The 19586-nt window shown below is 44.4% G+C and overlaps 2 protein-coding genes across 3 annotated transcripts in view; both read right to left on the bottom strand.

Moving 5' to 3' along the window:
• The window catches only part of LOC310896425 (uncharacterized protein), a 34204-nt gene extending 15230 nt beyond the window's left edge, over positions 1-18974 (bottom strand). For both annotated transcript variants that reach the window (XM_083828675.1, XM_083828676.1), the window contains exons 1-8: positions 18052-18974; positions 16679-16789; positions 3913-3970; positions 2721-3005; positions 2376-2532; positions 1617-1774; positions 624-755; positions 153-260 (exon numbers count right to left, since the gene is read on the bottom strand). In XM_083828675.1, coding sequence (XP_083684801.1) covers positions 153-260; positions 624-755; positions 1617-1774; positions 2376-2532; positions 2721-3005; positions 3913-3970; positions 16679-16692 — 912 coding nt within the window. In that variant the 5' untranslated portion in view covers positions 16693-16789; positions 18052-18974. The remainder of the gene's footprint in view (positions 1-152; positions 261-623; positions 756-1616; positions 1775-2375; positions 2533-2720; positions 3006-3912; positions 3971-16678; positions 16790-18051) is intronic.
• LOC310896358 (uncharacterized protein) lies at positions 7482-16619 on the bottom strand (the record flags this gene model as incomplete). Its single annotated transcript, XM_083828555.1, has 9 exons — positions 16406-16619; positions 15005-15062; positions 13812-14096; positions 11715-13623; positions 11244-11351; positions 10980-11052; positions 10204-10337; positions 9707-9898; positions 7482-7544 (listed from the first exon to the last, which is right to left on the bottom strand). The coding sequence occupies exons 4-9, from the start codon at positions 11769-11771 to the stop codon at positions 7482-7484; spliced, it is 627 nt and encodes a 208-aa protein (XP_083684681.1). The 5' UTR covers positions 11772-13623; positions 13812-14096; positions 15005-15062; positions 16406-16619.
• Positions 18975-19586: the final 612 nt, after the last annotated feature.

The raw sequence follows: 19586 nt of genomic DNA, 5'->3' as shown, positions 1-19586 counted from the left end.
AACATGGAAGAATACTCCATATTTCGGCTGCTGTCTTTGAAACATCACAGAGAAGTCTGAGTGGGAAGCCCCATTCATTACCACATCCAAACAACCCTGTCTAGGACACTGTTTTAAAACCAAATGATATAATTGTTAATTGATAAAGTTACCTCTTTGCTTTGAAAGGCTTCTAGTGGGGCTTCTTTGGAGCTCGTCGCACTGCACTCAGCTTCCCTGGTGCTGCTTGATAGTGGGAGCTGAGTGGTACTTGAGGTCTCCTGAAAACAAATACAAAGAATCACATAATTAACAGTAATCTGGATTTGTGTTTCTGCCTGTGAAGGGCTGTCACAAATCAGTTCTACTTTAACAGATGTTAAGCCCAAATGGTTCCTTTACGGCAGTGTACCGTGATGATTTAGGGGATTACGAGCACCACAAGGAACCCATGTGATGAGAAGTTTGAACCGTTAAAGTTAGGTGAGGCTCGAGGAGGGCAAGTTGAAAAGAAAATGGGGTGCAAATTTTTCCAGGGACACCGGGAATGGTGAATCCTGGAATCAAGCAAATAATGTTATTTTCCTCTCGAGCTCTTTAACAGGGGAAACCTAATTTGTTAGTATTCAAAATGCCATTGTTACCTCTGCAGATTTGTGCTGGTGCTGGGAGTGAGCAAAGGTGGTCATTGAAGGGGTCATCTGCCCGTTCTCAAAGTGTTTCCTCACTGCAGCCAGGCCCCCGGGCACAGTGCAGGACTTGATTTCCTCTGAGGTCTAGAGTGATCAAATAAGGCCAGGTGTTTTCCATTTGCAGTAAGAACATACCATCCATTTCAACAAGTAAGGGCAAGGTGTTATAGGGTGTAAATGAAGCAGTTCATATGTTCTCAACACAGTTCGGTTGGGTCAGGCTTCCTCCAGTTCTTCCTTTTGGGGAGAGAGAGCTAACAGCACCATTGCTGGCAGTGTTGGGAGGAGGGAATTGGAACCTTCTTGGCCCAAAGAACCGCAGGAATCTGTTCCAAATACACAAGGGCAATTAGGAAATCAAGAAGACAGTGGGCAGGAATTGCGTGGTTTGAAAACACCTGGACTCTGAAGGCGAGCGTGGCTGTTGGCTGCTTCCCTCAGGTGGCTTCTGGGCTACCTGAGCACCCATAGCTGAGCTGTTTTATCATGCGGTAATTTCAAATTCTTCAGCTCGAGCAGCAAGAGCTCTAAAGTCACTGTGCTCCTGAATAGGATTTTATTATTTGGCGATAGAGAATAGTTGTTGTGGTAAGGAAACTGCCTTGTTTTGTCATCATAGGATAACCGTGTTGCTGATCTCTCTCTCACCCATGATCCTCATATATGAAGTTCAGGCAAAGGTGGACTGAAAGGAAGAGCACTTCCATGAAGTAATGGGGATTGTCCAAAAGACCAAAGGCATCTAGCATGAAAAACCTCATTTGGTAGAGAGAGAGACTGATGGATGACTATGTTTGCTCTGTAGGTTTCCTAATTTGGGATTTAAATTTTGATCCACCCTATGATCCACCTGATAGCTTGCTTGTAGAAATAAAGATGGTTACGATCTGTCCCTGGGCAAAGCAAACGTAGAATTAAGAAGATATTGAGACATTGGTATCTTACATTGGCAAAGCGGTTGCTGTTCTCTGCCTTTGACACCGCAGCCTGATACAGAGCCATTTTGTCTTTCAAGGAGACATTCTCCTGGAATTCCGTCAGCGTGTTTCCAGTGTGTGGAGGGCTCTCTTCTTGAAGTCCTCCTACAGCTTTGCAGCCACCCACTGCAACCACAAAGAGACGTCATAGTTGGGGAGAGGGAGATGGGTGCATGTGTTTCAAAGCTTGAAAGAAAAGCAGTAAGCAAAACAAACAGTATTGCCAACATTTTGCCAACTGTGCCGTACTTTTACTTTAGAACACATAAAGTACGGAGCATTTAATTTGTGGAAACCAGAATGCCTTTAACTAATAAAAGTTAACGCATTGTTACCAAAGCAACAAGTTGCTAAATCCAAACTATCTTCACCAAAGAAGAAAATGAAGATACCACTTTTTCGTAATTGATGAATGCTGCCCATAGTTTTGATATCATATTTGTAATCTGGGCTGTCTTCATCAAAAGTTATCTTCTCAAAACATAAGACACCATTCTGTTGTGTTTTGTTCAAAAAGTATTTAATGGGCATCAGGCACTCCTCCGTAATACAAAAGACAAAATGGAGAAATCTGGAAAGCTTGTTTTGCATTGAGAAGAACGCCACGTTCTCTCCCTGGGCGGCCTGGGGGCTGCCCTGATGAGGTGAGTGTGCTTGCCCCTTGTCACCTCAGAGATGGAGTGCATTGAACTAAAGGGAGAAATCCGATCCAAGTGGTAAGGCTAACCTTCAGTGTTGGTGGTCTGTCCATTGCCTGAGGACATCTTCTCAAAGATTGCCCTCCCCCGTTTCACGCTGGACACTTCCATCAGAGAAATGTCTGTCTGGCTCCCAGGCTGAGTGGCCAGTGCTGGTGGCAGTGAGCTTCTGCCACTTTCCGCTTCCTGTTGGAAGACATGGAGGGGATGTGAGCTAGAAGCTACTGGGAGGAGCCAGGTAGGGTTTTCAGGGGGCAGAAAGGATATGAAGAGGCAGCAGATTGGAAGGGGGTGCTGTTCTGGCAGTAGTGTTCTCCAAGTCCTCAGTGAGAGCGCGGGAATCCTTTTCAGCTGCGGAACCTGCGTGCACTCACCTTCCTGCCACCCAGGGTCTCAAAGTGGCTCTGCAGCTCCTTGACGGAGATGGGGAAGGTCTCAGTCCGGCGAGGGCCACCCAGGGTGACGTCCGCCCTCCCGCTGTCTGCCGCGGCTTCCTCCACGGTGCTGCCTGGGCTGGCTTTCTCTGGTGCCAGGGACCGTGGGGCTGGCAGGCGTTGGAAGGCCAGGCTAGGTGTCAGAGCACTGGCGGCCTCCCATCTCTTCATGAGGAGCTTCACAGAGCTCTTCTGCACGGTCAAGTCGGGCAGCTCCATCGCGCCCTGCCAATGCAACGGGTACCTCATGACATAGCTTGTATTTCAGACCAGGGTTTGAGTGGTTTGCAGTATTTCATGGGGGAGGAAGAAGCACAGGAGAAGCGCTAGGTTTCTGCAACCCAAGGGTACTCATGAAGGAAATTCCCCTGGGACACGTGCACTTGTCAGCAAAGAATTTGACTTTAGGCCGCAACCTGACTTTAAGCCACTTTTGCCACCTGCTCACGGCCGCTTAAATCACTACAGAATGCTGAGGGCAATTCATTCTTAAGTCAAATACTTGGTGAAGACTGCACGTCTGACACTGTCAGGGCCTTGAATTGTTTCCCAGGCTTCGTAGAACCTTCTTAGCCTTTATGAAAATGCAGGAAGAAAATTGGGGGAATACGAAAACCCAAAGAGGTATGGAGCTGGGCTTCAATGGCCTTTAGCATGTCATACCGCCTTCGCCGACTGTACTTCCTAACTTTTGCTGGCCACTTCTAAAGTTATCATGCTTAAAACGTGCCAGAGGAAGGCACAAACTAAGGGCTTGGCTGCTTTTTGCTCGATGGCCATGCTGGGCAGGAAGGCAGAGGGATGCGAGAGAGAGAACCAGAAGCTGCTTCAGTTCTTCCCTCTGTCTGGTGACTAATATTCACTGGCCATGGTACTAGAGGATCTCTTCTCCACTAAAGACTCCCTGAAAGTGCACGTGAGAGCTAGCTGCACGCTTCTGACACTGTCACTGGAAGAGCGTGCAGTTTTTCTTCTGCAGGTAAGCAGAGCCACAAGTATCTGAAGCATTTCATTTTTTTTTCTTTTGCTCCCTCTCGCCCATTTATCACATGAAGAGTATCAGGCTTTGCGCTAGACCACCTACGTCCAAAAAAATGCACGAACTTGTGTATTCGTAAGGAGCTAATCTTACCGCTTGGCTCTTCTCAGTTGAATTTTCCTTTTGTGACTCTGCTGCACACATTGCGTGCCTGTTGAAAGGAAGGCAAATTTAAACATTCTCTTATTCACTGGTCTCATTTGACTAATGAATGTGAAGCTAGATCGACAGTTCACAGTATGCATTGGAGAAAAGCCTCATCCTACCTCGTCCGTCACAACCTCACTTCCAAGAAGTGATGGCTGCAGGAAGAGGCGCCGCCTTTTAACCTGCCTGTCTGCATTGTGAGCACACAGTCAGTCCACAGTGTCCAGGTTACCGTCTCCATGTGTGGGCATACGGAAACCAAGGCAACCAAGCCGGCCTCCTGGCTTTCCTTACCCCAACAGACCCACCAGAGAGTCCTTGGAATCTGTTGAGATTCTGTTGGTGGTGGTGCACAACCTCTCCCAGAAAGAACTTGGTGTCCTTAGGGACAAGTTCTTGGGCAGACCGTTGTGGTAGACAATAAATGCCCTCAAACAGAGAGACCATTGGCTTTTCATTTTTATTCTCCGTTACTCAGCTAACTTCAAATTCTCTCTTAGAGCTAACTGGCAGAATTGTTAGACTAGCTCTGGCATGCCGTGCTTGGTTTTCTTTCATTCACTCATGCTGGTGTTTTTTGTGTGTGTGTTTTTTGATACCGAAGAGAAATATCAAAATGTTGGGTAATTTACCCTTGGGGGCGTTCTCTCTTCCTGTAGTATGGGGGAGACTTCTGACTCTCAGGCTACAGCTCTTTGGCCAACAAAAGTTTTGAAGGACTCTCTAGTAAGCCAACCCATTTTATGATGCCACAAAAGTACAAGGGCAGAAGCAGAGAAAGCTAAGGACTGTAGATTTAAAGTAGAGAGTTAACATTTGGCAGTTAGGTACCTTCCTTTGGAAAAGGATCAGGGAGATCAAGGTGACTTAATCAAAAAAGTGATTACTTAGATGAAAATATCAAGGAAAACGCAGATTTCAATACTAAGAAAGGAAAGAAGTCTAATTTAATGGAACAACTCTTTGGAAGTAGCGCCAGTACCGTCCTCCTTTCTAGAAGTAACGACATGACACCTTTTGACATAGACTGGGAGTTTAGTAATACTCTTCTTGTTGATAAAAACAGTAAAGTCAAAGTAAAAGAAGACAATGATCTTTTCAGTGAAAGAAGAAACCTAAACAGACACAGTCTGCAACGAACTACACTCAAGCCAGGAGTTAAAACCTGCCTTACGCTAGGTCTGGCTGGGATGGAATTAACTTTCCCTGGAGCAGCCCATACAGTGCTGTGTTCTGCAATTGTAGCTCAAACAGCACTGGTATCACACCAGTGTTTTTTTCTATCAGTGAGCAATACTGGCACCACATCAAGACTCCCTCCAAGCCCCAAGAGCCAGCAGGCTGGGGGTGGGCAAGTGACGGGGAGGGGACATCACCGGTGCAGCTGACCTAAACTGACCAAAGGGATATTCCATGCCATGTGATGTCACACTCGGCAATAAAAGGTGGGAAAGGGGAAGGAGGCGGGGGGGGCTCTTGTTGTGGAAGCGTCTGTCCTCCTGAAAAACCACCACGCATATTGAGGCCCTGCTTCCCAGGACGTGGCTGAACAGCCCCCATTGATGGGAAGTAGAACCACAAAAAGACGAACCACAAAAGATGATGGGAGAAATTCCTGCCTTCTAGCATAGAAAGATTATTATAATTTGATTAATTGCTTTAATGGGATACGCAGGGAGATGGTTCCTGCTGCAGGCCAACTGGTCTTCCACTTCCGGTCCCCAGGAGAGTGGACATCAAACAAAATTCTCTGAGGATCATCCAACAAAGATGTTCAGATGTCAGGACACACTTGACATAGGAAATAGGAAATTTTAAGAAAAAAGATTTTTTTCTCTTTGCGGAAGTACAGATGAAAAGTTTTTTTTGGGGGGGATCACAGTAGATAATCTGTCACGCAAGAAAAGAGATTTGAGTTGGAGGAGGAGAACTTGGGATGCCCTTCACAACTCTGAAGTGAAGCCTGAAGAAGACTACAGTAGTAAGAACAATGAACTGGGAAATGCTACAAAGGATTGACCATTTTTCTCATATCTGTGGTGTCTTTGCACTAGCTAAGGAGTAAAAAAATGTGATTTTTCAGAACCCTCATAAACGCTGTGCTTCTAATGATGCTTTGCTTGTTGCATATATATCTAAGGAGGTGAACTGCAAATCTATAATGCTTCCAGAATGGGGCTGCTTGGAGAGGATGTGCTTCAGCTACCTGGTAGCCTCAGGCTCATTGCTGGTGCTGAGGCAGAAGGTCTAATGCAGCCAGCCCAGAGCCCATTAGCTTTGCCAGGGGGTACGAAAGAATACCTGGTCTGGCATGGTAGGAGTAGGAATTCGATCAGGAAAGTGTCTTGAGGCAAGTGGCTACAAGAGCCCCAGCAGGGCTTTCCTGGATACTTGTGCACCAGAGTGCTCAGGGTGAGCCTTTACTATTCAAGAGAATTATAATAAACTCCGCATAGTGCTCTAAAGCCAAGACTAGAAAGAATCAAGCTGCCGATTGCAGGAAGGGAGGTTTTGTTCCCTGAGCTGCACGGCTTCGCTAAGTGTGACCTGTTCGTGTTCTGACATGACAAATTTCAGCCTGAGAGATGCCCTGGGTGACTGCTCACTTAGAAAATTCCCCCCCGACTTTTTTTTTTTGGGGGGGGGGGGGGACCAAATTTAACATGGTCTCCTGTTCCAAATTGTCTCTGATTATCTGCAAAGTCTTGGTGTCGGCAGGAGGAGAACAGCTGCATCAGCGTGTGCTGTCAGCCAGGACTCGGGGCTGCAGGGACTTGCTGGGATGCCTCTGCAAGGCATGGCTCACTGGGGTAACCACTGACATGGTTTGCATGAGGCTGTCAGATAACATAACTGCAGTCATTTCTCTCTAAACTGCCTTCACCTCCTCTACTCCCCACCTGTTTCTTTCCTCACGCTGGAGCTCCCTACCAGCAGTGCCACGCTGTTTCTTCTCGCCTGATGGAAGCAATGTTGCAGCAGAGTAGGAAGGCCTCGTATGAAAGGGAGGTGGTCTTACTTCAAAAGTGGTTTCCCTTCCACTCTTCACCCACACATGAGCGCTAACATGGATGTACTCAAGTGCTCTGGCCAGCGGCCTGGCACCAAGACACTTGTACCTGGTTGGCCTGGTCAGGGGTCCTTGCGGCAGCCCAGAGCACAAGGCTTGCCTGCTCTGAAGTCCTCCTCGCGTCTGCTGTTGGCTGTTTGGGCTGGGGAGGGTTTGCAAGTGCCTTTCCTGCTCTTACTGCTTCTCCTCTGAGAGTCATTAGGGTTTTCTCACTGTCCATTCTCATCTCCTCTGAGCTGCCAAGTGCTCCAAGCTGATCTTTATCTTCCCACCATCACCCCTTAATGGCTTACATTTTTCTTTTACCCTGGGTATCGGCTGCCCCCGGTATTCCAAGCAACCACAAAAAGCTGCACGTTGCTCTGATAGGATCTTGAATTCTCATGAAACTAAACCCTGAACTGCCTGTGTGAACCAAGCACCAAGCCCTGGCAATAATTCTTATTTAGCCAGCAATCATTACTTTGTTTGCTTGGTACCCATTTTTCTTTGTCTCATAAATTATCTTCTAGAATAACAGCAATGATGTCCAGGTTTTAGTGAAAATTTTGCCTCAGCGTGCTCTCTAATCCTGTTGGCTTCACAGCACCCATGTGAACATCCTGAGAAAATGAGAGGTACAGAAGGTCTTCTCTGAGTCCCACCGGCTGCTGACAGAATTTAGACCAGAAGTGTCCATATTCTCACTCCTAGCACGGCACCACTCCACTCCCATGTGCGTATAGGCATCCTCTATCCAAATCTCAGATATTTGAATGCAAAGGCTTTCAACTAATGATCAGTCCTGGAATGAACTGCAAGATGGATTTTTTTTTTTTTCCGTCAAGGAAATGCACAAACCTAGGATGAAAGTCTTCTTCTTAAGAATACTCTAATGTCTTCTGAAAAAAAAAAATAATAATAAAATAAATTGTCTTGGAGTTTGTTTGCTTCCAGTGAATACACTGTATATGCTGTCACAGGATGCAGTTTTGCTTTAATTGATAAGCACCCTCGTGACACTATGCCTTCAATCCAGGGGAAAAAAGCACGAGTAACATTTACAACATTCACTGAAAATATTTAATTCAATGCTATATTGATATTTCTATGTTCTCCTCAATTATAAGGTACACTCTGAGATCTAGAGTTCATCCAAAACCTAATCCAGTAAATCCTCACTTTAACGAGTGGTAATCACAAAACCTGGGAATAATTGTCCTGATTTTCTGAGGAGCATAGTATTGCAGTGCGTACTGAATTCAAAGTAAGATTAATCTTCCTGGGCAGCAGATTGTTGTTATCCTGACATAATGGCAGCCCATATATAAGACCTGCAGTTTGGTACTTTGGAGATCCAGAGTTCTTCCCCTGACTGTGATTTTTACAGTTTTTCTTTTCAGACATGCCTTTGCCAAAGAAAGATGCTAGAAGACTGCTGAGACGCCTAGGAATCACAGAATCACTGAATGTTAGGGATTGGAAGGGACCTTGGAAGATCGTCTGGTCCAATGCCCCTGCCGGAGCAGGAGCAGCTAGATCAGGTCACACAGGATCGCGTCCAGGCAGGTTTTGAGTGTCTCTGGAGAAGGAAACTCCACGACCCTCCTTTGGGTAGCCTGTTCTCGTGCTCTGTCACCCTCACCATAAAAAAGTTTTGTCTCACATTTAAGTGGAACCTCCTATGTTCCAGCTTACACCCATTGCCCCTTGTCCTATCATTAGATGTCACCGAGAAGAGCCTAGCTCCGTCCTCCTGACACTCTCCCTTTACATATTTATAAACGTTAATAAGGTCACCTCTGACTCTCCTCTTCTCTAACTAAAGAGACCCAGCTCCCTCAGCCTTTCCTCAAAAGGGAGATGCTCCACTCCCTTAATCATCCTCGTGGCTCTGTGCTGGACTCTCTCAAGCAGTTCCCTGTCCTTCTTGAACTGGGGGGCCCAGAACTGGACGCAATATTGCAGATGTGGTCTCACTAGGGCAGAGTAGAGGGGGAGGAGAACCTCTCTCGACCTACTAACCACAGCCCTGCTAATACACCCCAGGATGCCATTGGCCTTCTTGGCCACAAGGGCACAGTGCTGGCTCATGGTCAGCCGGCTCTCCACCAGGACACCCACGTCCCTTTCCCCTTTGCTGCTCTCTAGCAGGTCAGTCAGCAACTTATCCTGGTGTCTGGGGTTGTTCTTGCCCCGATGCAGGGCTCTACACTTGCCCTCGTTATATTTCATGAACTTTCTCCCCGCCTGATGCTCCAACCTGTTGAGACAGGCAGCAAAAGTTCAGACAAGTCTGTTAGTTTTGAGTCACTTCATCTCTTTATTGTCAACTTGTTGTGCATTACTGCACAACACAGAGACTGTGACGCTTGCGTCTTTGTTCTTCAGGCCGGATGCTGTTGTTTTGAACCCTTGCGCATCCTCCACCAGAAAAGCAGCCCCTTCCTGGTTTGGACGCCTTTGAGAATGGTGTAGGTTCCTGTGGATGTCGTTGATGGCCTTAATTCTGGAAGCCGCACAATTGCTTCTGCTTTTGGGTTGTCTCAGTGGCTCCCTCATCTGTGGCTCCCTAGGCTTAGGGAGCATCTCGTCTGAATAGATGGCGCCTCTTTGAACCTTTGGGTTTTCTTGTGCACATACGCTTAGAACTGGCAGCCCAGCAGCTCCTTGGTGACGTGGCCATCTTACAGAATGTGCATGGCTCTTGATGATTGCATTCACGGCTCTCATTCTGGCAAGAGCAGACGGCATGGTGCTTTTGGGCTGGTGCAGTGCTTCGCTCGGCAGTGCCAGTGGAATTGCCTGGTCCAGATAGCCCTCGACATTTTGACGCTTGTCTTCGTTTTTCCTCAAGTTGAGAGTTTCTGTGCATCTGAGGAACTGGTGACAGAAAACATAGCCTTTTAGAGACTGAAAGCAGGGAAAGAAGAGGCTTCCTTCATCAGAGAAGGAAAGGAAAAGCAGAAGCGTTTGAGTTCAACTTTCAGTTGTGTTTGTCATGTAGTAGAAGTACCTGCTGAATTACAGGTTGTACTAAATACCACCTTGTGTGCCCGTCATTGCTAAGCTCCGTATATTCCTACTGCTTTCACAGGTTGCATTTTCAATTGCAACTACATTGTAAAAATAGAAATTCAGACTGTATTTGACAGACTGATGTCTACTCTTACTATAAAGGCACAGACCTTGCCATCTGGTACAGATGTTGCAGTCTCTCTGTCTATGGGAACAGCGTTTTCCTCTGCTGTCCTTTCCATCTGATGGTCACACACCTCTGTGGAAGTCTTTGGGACCTCCACTTCCACAGCTGCATTGCTTACTGCAATGGAAAGAATAATAATTACTATTATTATTAAAAAAAAAAAAAAAAAGTAAATGAACAACGGACAATATGAAGAGAAGAAATACATAGGAAATGGATGGAAGAAGTGTTGAGGGACACGTTATCTATGGCCTGCTGTTTTGCCGTACCTGAATTGCCTGAATGTCACGGCTCGCAGAGGACTGAGGTCTTTGTGTTAACCAAACGCGTGAATTCTAATACCAGGACTAGACTGCGGAAGCAGCACCTCAGCACCGTGATCGTGATCTCCAGGCCTGTTCAGCTTGGCTATAAATTGAGCCTTTATCATCCACAGTTTCGGCTATACAGGGGCAAGGGTTTGCGTGTGTCTTCAGACATCTCTTAAAATGCCCCGCTCTTTCCAGCAGCTCAGCACAAATTTGAAGCTACCTCCTTCTGCCAAACTCCTCTCTGTGTACCAGCACGGAAACCTGTTTCTTAGGTCCCACTGAGACCAATGAATGTGCTTAACTGAGGAAGGAGGCACTGAACAACTTGGAGCAATGTCCTGTATCTGTATCCTAAAAGCAGCCCCACGTTTGTGCCAGTAAAGACGGTTGCCAAGAACTTGGTTTGTCGTGCTCCTTTGGGAGCCAGTACTCTCAAGCCACTTCTTACCTGCTTCATCAGTATGCCGGGTGAGTGTAGAAGCCCCGTTTGTCTCTGGAGTCACTTGCTCCCCGAGAGAAACCTGTGCACAAAACCTTCACGTTACTGCGGGATTTAGTGCAACATGGAAGAATACTCCATATTTCGGCTGCTGTCTTTGAAACATCACAGAGAAGTCTGAGTGGGAAGCCCCATTCATTACCACATCCAAACAACCCTGTCTAGGACACTGTTTTAAAACCAAATGATATAATTGTTAATTGATAAAGTTACCTCTTTGCTTTGAAAGGCTTCTAGTGGGGCTTCTTTGGAGCTCGTCGCACTGCACTCAGCTTCCCTGGTGCTGCTTGATAGTGGGAGCTGAGTGGTACTTGAGGTCTCCTGAAAACAAATACAAAGAATCACATAATTAACAGTAATCTGGATTTGTGTTTCTGCCTGTGAAGGGCTGTCACAAATCAGTTCTACTTTAACAGATGTTAAGCCCAAATGGTTCCTTTACGGCAGTGTACCGTGATGATTTAGGGGATTACGAGCACCACAAGGAACCCATGTGATGAGAAGTTTGAACCGTTAAAGTTAGGTGAGGCTCGAGGAGGGCAAGTTGAAAAGAAAATGGGGTGCAAATTTTTCCAGGGACACCGGGAATGGTGAATCCTGGAATCAAGCAAATAATGTTATTTTCCTCTCGAGCTCTTTAACAGGGGAAACCTAATTTGTTAGTATTCAAAATGCCATTGTTACCTCTGCAGATTTGTGCTGGTGCTGGGAGTGAGCAAAGGTGGTCATTGAAGGGGTCATCTGCCCGTTCTCAAAGTGTTTCCTCACTGCAGCCAGGCCCCCGGGCACAGTGCAGGACTTGATTTCCTCTGAGGTCTAGAGTGATCAAATAAGGCCAGGTGTTTTCCATTTGCAGTAAGAACATACCATCCATTTCAACAAGTAAGGGCAAGGTGTTATAGGGTGTAAATGAAGCAGTTCATATGTTCTCAACACAGTTCGGTTGGGTCAGGCTTCCTCCAGTTCTTCCTTTTGGGGAGAGAGAGCTAACAGCACCATTGCTGGCAGTGTTGGGAGGAGGGAATTGGAACCTTCTTGGCCCAAAGAACCGCAGGAATCTGTTCCAAATACACAAGGGCAATTAGGAAATCAAGAAGACAGTGGGCAGGAATTGCGTGGTTTGAAAACACCTGGACTCTGAAGGCGAGCGTGGCTGTTGGCTGCTTCCCTCAGGTGGCTTCTGGGCTACCTGAGCACCCATAGCTGAGCTGTTTTATCATGCGGTAATTTCAAATTCTTCAGCTCGAGCAGCAAGAGCTCTAAAGTCACTGTGCTCCTGAATAGGATTTTATTATTTGGCGATAGAGAATAGTTGTTGTGGTAAGGAAACTGCCTTGTTTTGTCATCATAGGATAACCGTGTTGCTGATCTCTCTCTCACCCATGATCCTCATATATGAAGTTCAGGCAAAGGTGGACTGAAAGGAAGAGCACTTCCATGAAGTAATGGGGATTGTCCAAAAGACCAAAGGCATCTAGCATGAAAAACCTCATTTGGTAGAGAGAGAGACTGATGGATGACTATGTTTGCTCTGTAGGTTTCCTAATTTGGGATTTAAATTTTGATCCACCCTATGATCCACCTGATAGCTTGCTTGTAGAAATAAAGATGGTTACGATCTGTCCCTGGGCAAAGCAAACGTAGAATTAAGAAGATATTGAGACATTGGTATCTTACATTGGCAAAGCGGTTGCTGTTCTCTGCCTTTGACACCGCAGCCTGATACAGAGCCATTTTGTCTTTCAAGGAGACATTCTCCTGGAATTCCGTCAGCATGTTTCCAGTGTGTGGAGGGCTCTCTTCTTGAAGTCCTCCTACAGCTTTGCAGCCACCCACTGCAACCACAAAGAGACGTCATAGTTGGGGAGAGGGAGATGGGTGCATGTGTTTCAAAGCTTGAAAGAAAAGCAGTAAGCAAAACAAACAGTATTGCCAACATTTTGCCAACTGTGCCGTACTTTTACTTTAGAACACATAAAGTACGGAGCATTTAATTTGTGGAAACCAGAATGCCTTTAACTAATAAAAGTTAACGCATTGTTACCAAAGCAACAAGTTGCTAAATCCAAACTACCTTCACCAAAGAAGAAAATGAAGATACCACTTTTTCGTAATTGATGAATGCTGCCCATAGTTTTGATATCATATTTGTAATCTGGGCTGTCTTCATCAAAAGTTATCTTCTCAAAACATAAGACACCATTCTGTTGTGTTTTGTTCAAAAAGTATTTAATGGGCATCAGGCACTCCTCCGTAATACAAAAGACAAAATGGAGAAATCTGGAAAGCTTGTTTTGCATTGAGAAGAACGCCACGTTCTCTCCCTGGGCGGCCTGGGGGCTGCCCTGATGAGGTGAGTGTGCTTGCCCCTTGTCACCTCAGAGATGGAGTGCATTGAACTAAAGGGAGAAATCCGATCCAAGTGGTAAGGCTAACCTTCAGTGTTGGTGGTCTGTCCATTGCCTGAGGACATCTTCTCAAAGATTGCCCTCCCCCGTTTCACGCTGGACACTTCCATCAGAGAAATGTCTGTCTGGCTCCCAGGCTGAGTGGCCAGTGCTGGTGGCAGTGAGCTTCTGCCACTTTCCGCTTCCTGTTGGAAGACATGGAGGGGATGTGAGCTAGAAGCTACTGGGAGGAGCCAGGTAGGGTTTTCAGGGGGCAGAAAGGATATGAAGAGGCAGCAGATTGGAAGGGGGTGCTGTTCTGGCAGTAGTGTTCTCCAAGTCCTCAGTGAGAGCGCGGGAATCCTTTTCAGCTGCGGAACCTGCGTGCACTCACCTTCCTGCCACCCAGGGTCTCAAAGTGGCTCTGCAGCTCCTTGACGGAGATGGGGAAGGTCTCAGTCCGGCGAGGGCCACCCAGGGTGACGTCCGCCCTCCCGCTGTCTGCCGCGGCTTCCTCCACGGTGCTGCCTGGGCTGGCTTTCTCTGGTGCCAGGGACCGTGGGGCTGGCAGGCGTTGGAAGGCCAGGCTAGGTGTCAGAGCACTGGCGGCCTCCCATCTCTTCATGAGGAGCTTCACAGAGCTCTTCTGCACGGTCAAGTCGGGCAGCTCCGTCGCGCCCTGCCAATGCAACGGGTACCTCATGACATAGCTTGTATTTCAGACCAGGGTTTGAGTGGTTTGCAGTATTTCATGGGGGAGGAAGAAGCACAGGAGAAGCGCTAGGTTTCTGCAACCCAAGGGTACTCATGAAGGAAATTCCCCTGGGACACGTGCACTTGTCAGCAAAGAATTTGACTTTAGGCCGCAACCTGACTTTAAGCCACTTTTGCCACCTGCTCACGGCCGCTTAAATCACTACAGAATGCTGAGGGCAATTCATTCTTAAGTCAAATACTTGGTGAAGACTGCACGTCTGACACTGTCAGGGCCTTGAATTGTTTCCCAGGCTTCGTAGAACCTTCTTAGCCTTTATGAAAATGCAGGAAGAAAATTGGGGGAATACGAAAACCCAAAGAGGTATGGAGCTGGGCTTCAATGGCCTTTAGCATTTCATACCGCCTTTGCCAACTGTACTTCCTAACTTTTGCTGGCCACTTCTAAAGTTATCATGCTTAAAACGTGCCAGAGGAAGGCACAAACTAAGGGCTTGGCTGCTTTTTGTTCGATGGCCATGCTGGGCAGGAAGGCAGAGGGATGCGAGAGAGAGAACCAGAAGCTGCTTCAGTTCTTCCCTCTGTCTGGTGACTAATATTCACTGGCCATGGTACTAGAGGATCTCTTCTCCACTAAAGACTCCCTGAAAGTGCACGTGAGAGCTAGCTGCACGCTTCTGACACTGTCACTGGAAGAGCGTGCAGTTTTTCTTCTGCAGGTAAGCAGAGCCACAAGTATCTGAAGCATTTCATTTTTTTTTTCTTTTGCTCCCTCTCGCCCATTTATCACATGAAGAGTACCAGGCTTTGCGCTAGACCACCTACGTCCAAAAAAATGCACGAACTTGTGTATTCGTAAGGAGCTAATCTTACCGCTTGGCTCTTCTCAGTTGAATTTTCCTTTTGTGACTCTGCTGCACACATTGCGTGCCTGTTGAAAGGAAGGCAAATTTAAACATTCTCTTATTCACTGGTCTCATTTGACTAATGAATGTGAAGCTAGATCGACAGTTCACAGTATGCATTGGAGAAAAGCCTCATCCTACCTCGTCCGTCACAACCTCACTTCCAAGAAGTGATGGCCGCAGGAAGAGGCGCCGCCTTTTAACCTGCCTGTCTGCATTGTGAGCACACAGTCAGTCCACAGTGTCCAGGTTACCGTTTCCATGTGTGGGCATAAGGAAACCAAGGCAACCAAGCCAGCATCGCAGCTTTCCTTATCCCAGAAGACCGGCCAGAGACTCCCCAGGGCAGAATCTGTTGTTGGTGCACAACCTCTCCCAGAAAAAACTTGGTGTCCTTAGGGACAAGTTATTGGGCGGACCATTGTGGTAGATATAAAAGCCCTCCAACGGAGAGAGCATTTTTCATTTTTATTCTCCACTACTCAGCTAACTTCAAATTTTGTCTTAGAGCTAACTGGCAGAAGTGTTTGACCAGCTCTGCCATGCTGTGCTTGGTTTTCTTTCACTTACACATGTTGATGGTTTTGTGTGTGTTTATGTGAATGGTGCAGAATGTGCATGAATGTGCATGGTTCTTGATGATTGCATTAATGGCTCTCACTTGGGAAGCAGCAGACAGCATTGTGCTTTGGGACTGGCATAGTGCTTTCCTCATGTGTGCCAGTGGAATTGTCTGCCCTCACCTTTTGGACACTTGTCTTCATTTCTCAAACTGACACTTTGGACAGTCTGGATAATTTTTATCCAGAAATATTCCTTTTTATCACTCCTGGTGTAGATATGTTTACATGTCAACTAATTCTAAAAACTTTAGAAAGGTCCCAATTATTGTATTATGAAGATGTGTGTTTTATCCTTTTCAAATATTTTGAAAAATAATAATAACACATTACAATAAAAATAAATAAATAGAAACTCAATAAAACCCTGTATGAAATGTAATCCAAGTTGTCACTATTTTTATATTGTAGTGCCCTATGTCTTAAGAATCAATTATGATAAATGAGGTAAATATATATTAAAAACAAACAAACAGCACAATAGAACAAAACCTAAAGATCTTAAAATCTGAACAGCTACATCTAGAAGTTCCTTCAGAAATAACTATTACTTTAATTGCTCAGAAACAATCTAGGCACCAGCTTTAAAATATTTTGATAACTGACTTTTTATTTCATGCATCTACTGTAACACAAGGTACAACTGGACCATTTCAGAAAAATTTTAAAAAATGCTGAGTATTTGTATACATATATATATATATACATATTTGTGTGTGTGTGAAGAAAAAGTTGCATGGAATAATAACCTGACTTTCAGGCAGCCATGCACAGTATTTCTGTGCTAGAAGATAAAAACATCTTTGTGAGATTTTCTACATTTACTTTCCCTGCAAATTGTAGTCATTTCAAGTATTCACTCAATGGAGTGCAGGCATACAGATACTTCCAGTCTTGGGTGCATATTCCCTGTGTGAAAAGTTCAGAAAAGGGGTTACTTAGCCTTAAAGTAATACTTCAGTGATTCTTTTTATGGCTTTCAGAAGAAAAAGAATTCAGTGCGACCAGCTCATTATACTTACTCATCGTTGAACATAGTAAATAAATAATTAAGGTGTTACATTTCTTCATATTCCATTTTCTTTCTTCTCGCTATTCTATGCCATGCGTTATGCAGAAGATGCGAATTAACACTGGGAAAATGATAACAGTGATTTCACTTGGTATTAGCATATTTACAACAATGTATTTCAGATGTAACTGTAATAGAATTTCAGATATAGATAATTTCATACCAAAAGAACACCAAATGCATGTGTTAAGAATTCTTTTTTTTTCCTTGATCAAGTTAAAATCCTAATTACGTTAAAACTGTGAAGTTGTCTTAGTGTGCTATAAAAGGAAAACAATGTGTCCTATTGTGGCTTTCGTTTCATGCACATTTGACAGTGAAAACAGTGGAATATGGTCAAGATTATTTTCCAGGAACAAATAAATGTTCTAGAATATGAAACAGATAAGACTAATAACTGGAAGCCATAAAATTCAGTAAGATTTTGAATTTGCATTTCCCCAAACATGACTACTTTTCACATATACATGCATAACCTTATTTGCTTTCAGAGGACTAACAGTCTGCCTGTCAGTCATCATGAGAAATCATCTAGATTTGAACTTCTATGTAGCATATTTTTAACATCTTTGAAAGTCAACTCAGAGACTTAGCCTTAACTCAGCCTATTCTACAGTGAAGTCCTTTTAGATAGGAATATTAAGAAAATTTTATCACATATTCTACTGTAATTTCCTGAAGTGTAGAAGTAACTGGCACTTTTCTTAACTGTTTGGTTCTTTATATAGTAATTCAGACACTGATTTTCTATTTCAGACTGTGCATTATTATTTTAAGTGAGGTTGACATACTTTAGTTGAAAGTGAAAATACCTATCCATCATATTAATATATTTATATATTATTTTATATATGTAATTGTATGTTTTCCTTCTGTGAAGGACGAACAACCTATAAGTAATGTGTTGCACACTCTGGCCATGAAGGCACATAAGTAGATTGGGCGAAACATCAATAAATGCATACCAGCAAAGTGGCAACGAGATTGTGCTATCCCAAAAGCCAATACTTCAACAGAGAAACAATTTGATACTATAGGAGCCTCATCCCTTCCCCCTCTGCCCCCCCCCCCAAAAAAAAAAAAAGGAAAAACAGTAAGACAAAGCTACATTAGGCTTGTCCATCTTTCTCACCATAACTGCCTAACTGCTGTGCAAAATTTTTCTGGAGGCAAAACATGTTTTTACATTGCATCAGTGTAATACTGTTTATTTTATGCCAATATGTAGCAACATACAGGTGGTACCTTTTAGGAGTATCAGTCCAATTGTACTCCACAAGAGTAGAACCAGAAAAAATAAATAAATAAAAGCCATGCACCTACTTTTTTCTTCTGCATGAGCAGCATGTCTTATGGAAGCAACTGGATTCAAATACAGACTCTTCTGGCCTTTAAAACAGTACAAAGCAGGAAGGTGAGATATACGCAAGCTCCCTTCAATCTATTTCAGTAGTGTACAAAAAGACCAGGCACAGCAAATTAGTGTTACAGTCACCTAATGAAAGGAGTGTGACTTCTGAACCTCTCACTTCTCTCCTCTTCCTTTAGGAACAGAAGGAATCTTCAACATCTGTAATTAACCGCTAGCATCTGCTGCTCAGCCTGCCTTTCAGAATACTAAAATTGCTAATGAAGCTTATCTGTAGGAATAATTCTTTCTGTGCCTTTTACGAGATAAATAATTAGGGCCATTGGAGTTTTTTGTACAATCTCTGAGCAATTCAGTGTTCACAGTTCCACACTGCTTTTATTTTAAAGCATCTCAGACATTTTTAAGGCTGGTAACGCTTTTTAAAAGATTCTTGAATTTTACTGATGAGAAGTATTGTACAAATGCTAATAAATGTAGTTTTTTCAATAGATCAACCTGGTGAGAGAAAGCAGTTGTGCTCTAATGAAAACAAAGAGGGAAATATATAGCAGTGTTACAAAGGTTATCCTTAACACTGGGAGTCTTGTGATAGCAGCTGAAGCGCTCAGTTCCTCTCTTCCAGAAGCAGAAATTGAAATCCCTCAAAGTTCTTTCAGTGTCTTCAGCAGCCTATACTGGACAAGTTCAGCAGGTTCTGGAAATCTATTGTATTCTCCACATCACGGTGGGGCTGAGGGACTAAGCTGGCAAAAGAATTTACCTAATATGTAATTAAAATAGTCATTTAGGCTTATCTTTTGGATAATTTGTAATTTTCTCATTAGCAAATGTCTGTAGATGTTTTTAAATGTCATTTTATTATGTAAGGAACAGAAAAGCCAGAATCTTCTTTGACTGAGTGAACACCTTGTGCCTCTACAGCCAGAATGCAACTCTTAGGCTGGAAGGTACAGTTCTTCCAGAAAGTGTGCCCTACGTTGTTAATGGATGTATCCAAATCTTGCATGCAAAAGTGTTTTTCCTCTGCTTTTATACTAATTTAGGAAGCAATTAAGTGATTTTTATTTAATCAGGGCTGGAACAATAGGATCCTCTTCCCAAGGAGCAGACCACTGTGGCAATGTCTGAATAGAAGCTCAGCCATGTCGTCTGAAAGGTTTCCTCTGGGACTTCTTGCAATTGTTATGGCTTTGGCATTGTTTTGATTACAGTTAACTATCTGAATATATGTGGGATGAACCAGAAAACAAGCTAACAGTAAGATAAGCACCATGAATTTGGTCCTGGGAGAAATAAGATTCTTTTAAGCACAGGACTGTATGGAAAGAGTTTTAATTTCTAAACAAGGAAACTGGTGTTTTCTTTTTCCCCCTGTAAAGTATGACTTATGATCTCCTTTATTCTTCTACTCTAGAAAGTCATGCTAAAAAGCTTTTCTGCTTATACTTGCTATTAGAAGACACTTCTTCCTCCCAAAACACTCTGT

This window comes from Anser anser (assembly GCF_964211835.1).
Source record: "Anser anser genome assembly, chromosome: 3".
In the NCBI taxonomy this organism is placed as follows: domain Eukaryota; kingdom Metazoa; phylum Chordata; class Aves; order Anseriformes; family Anatidae; genus Anser; species Anser anser.
The sequence above is the reverse complement of the archived record's forward strand: the minus strand, read 5'-3'. Positions and strand labels throughout refer to the sequence as shown.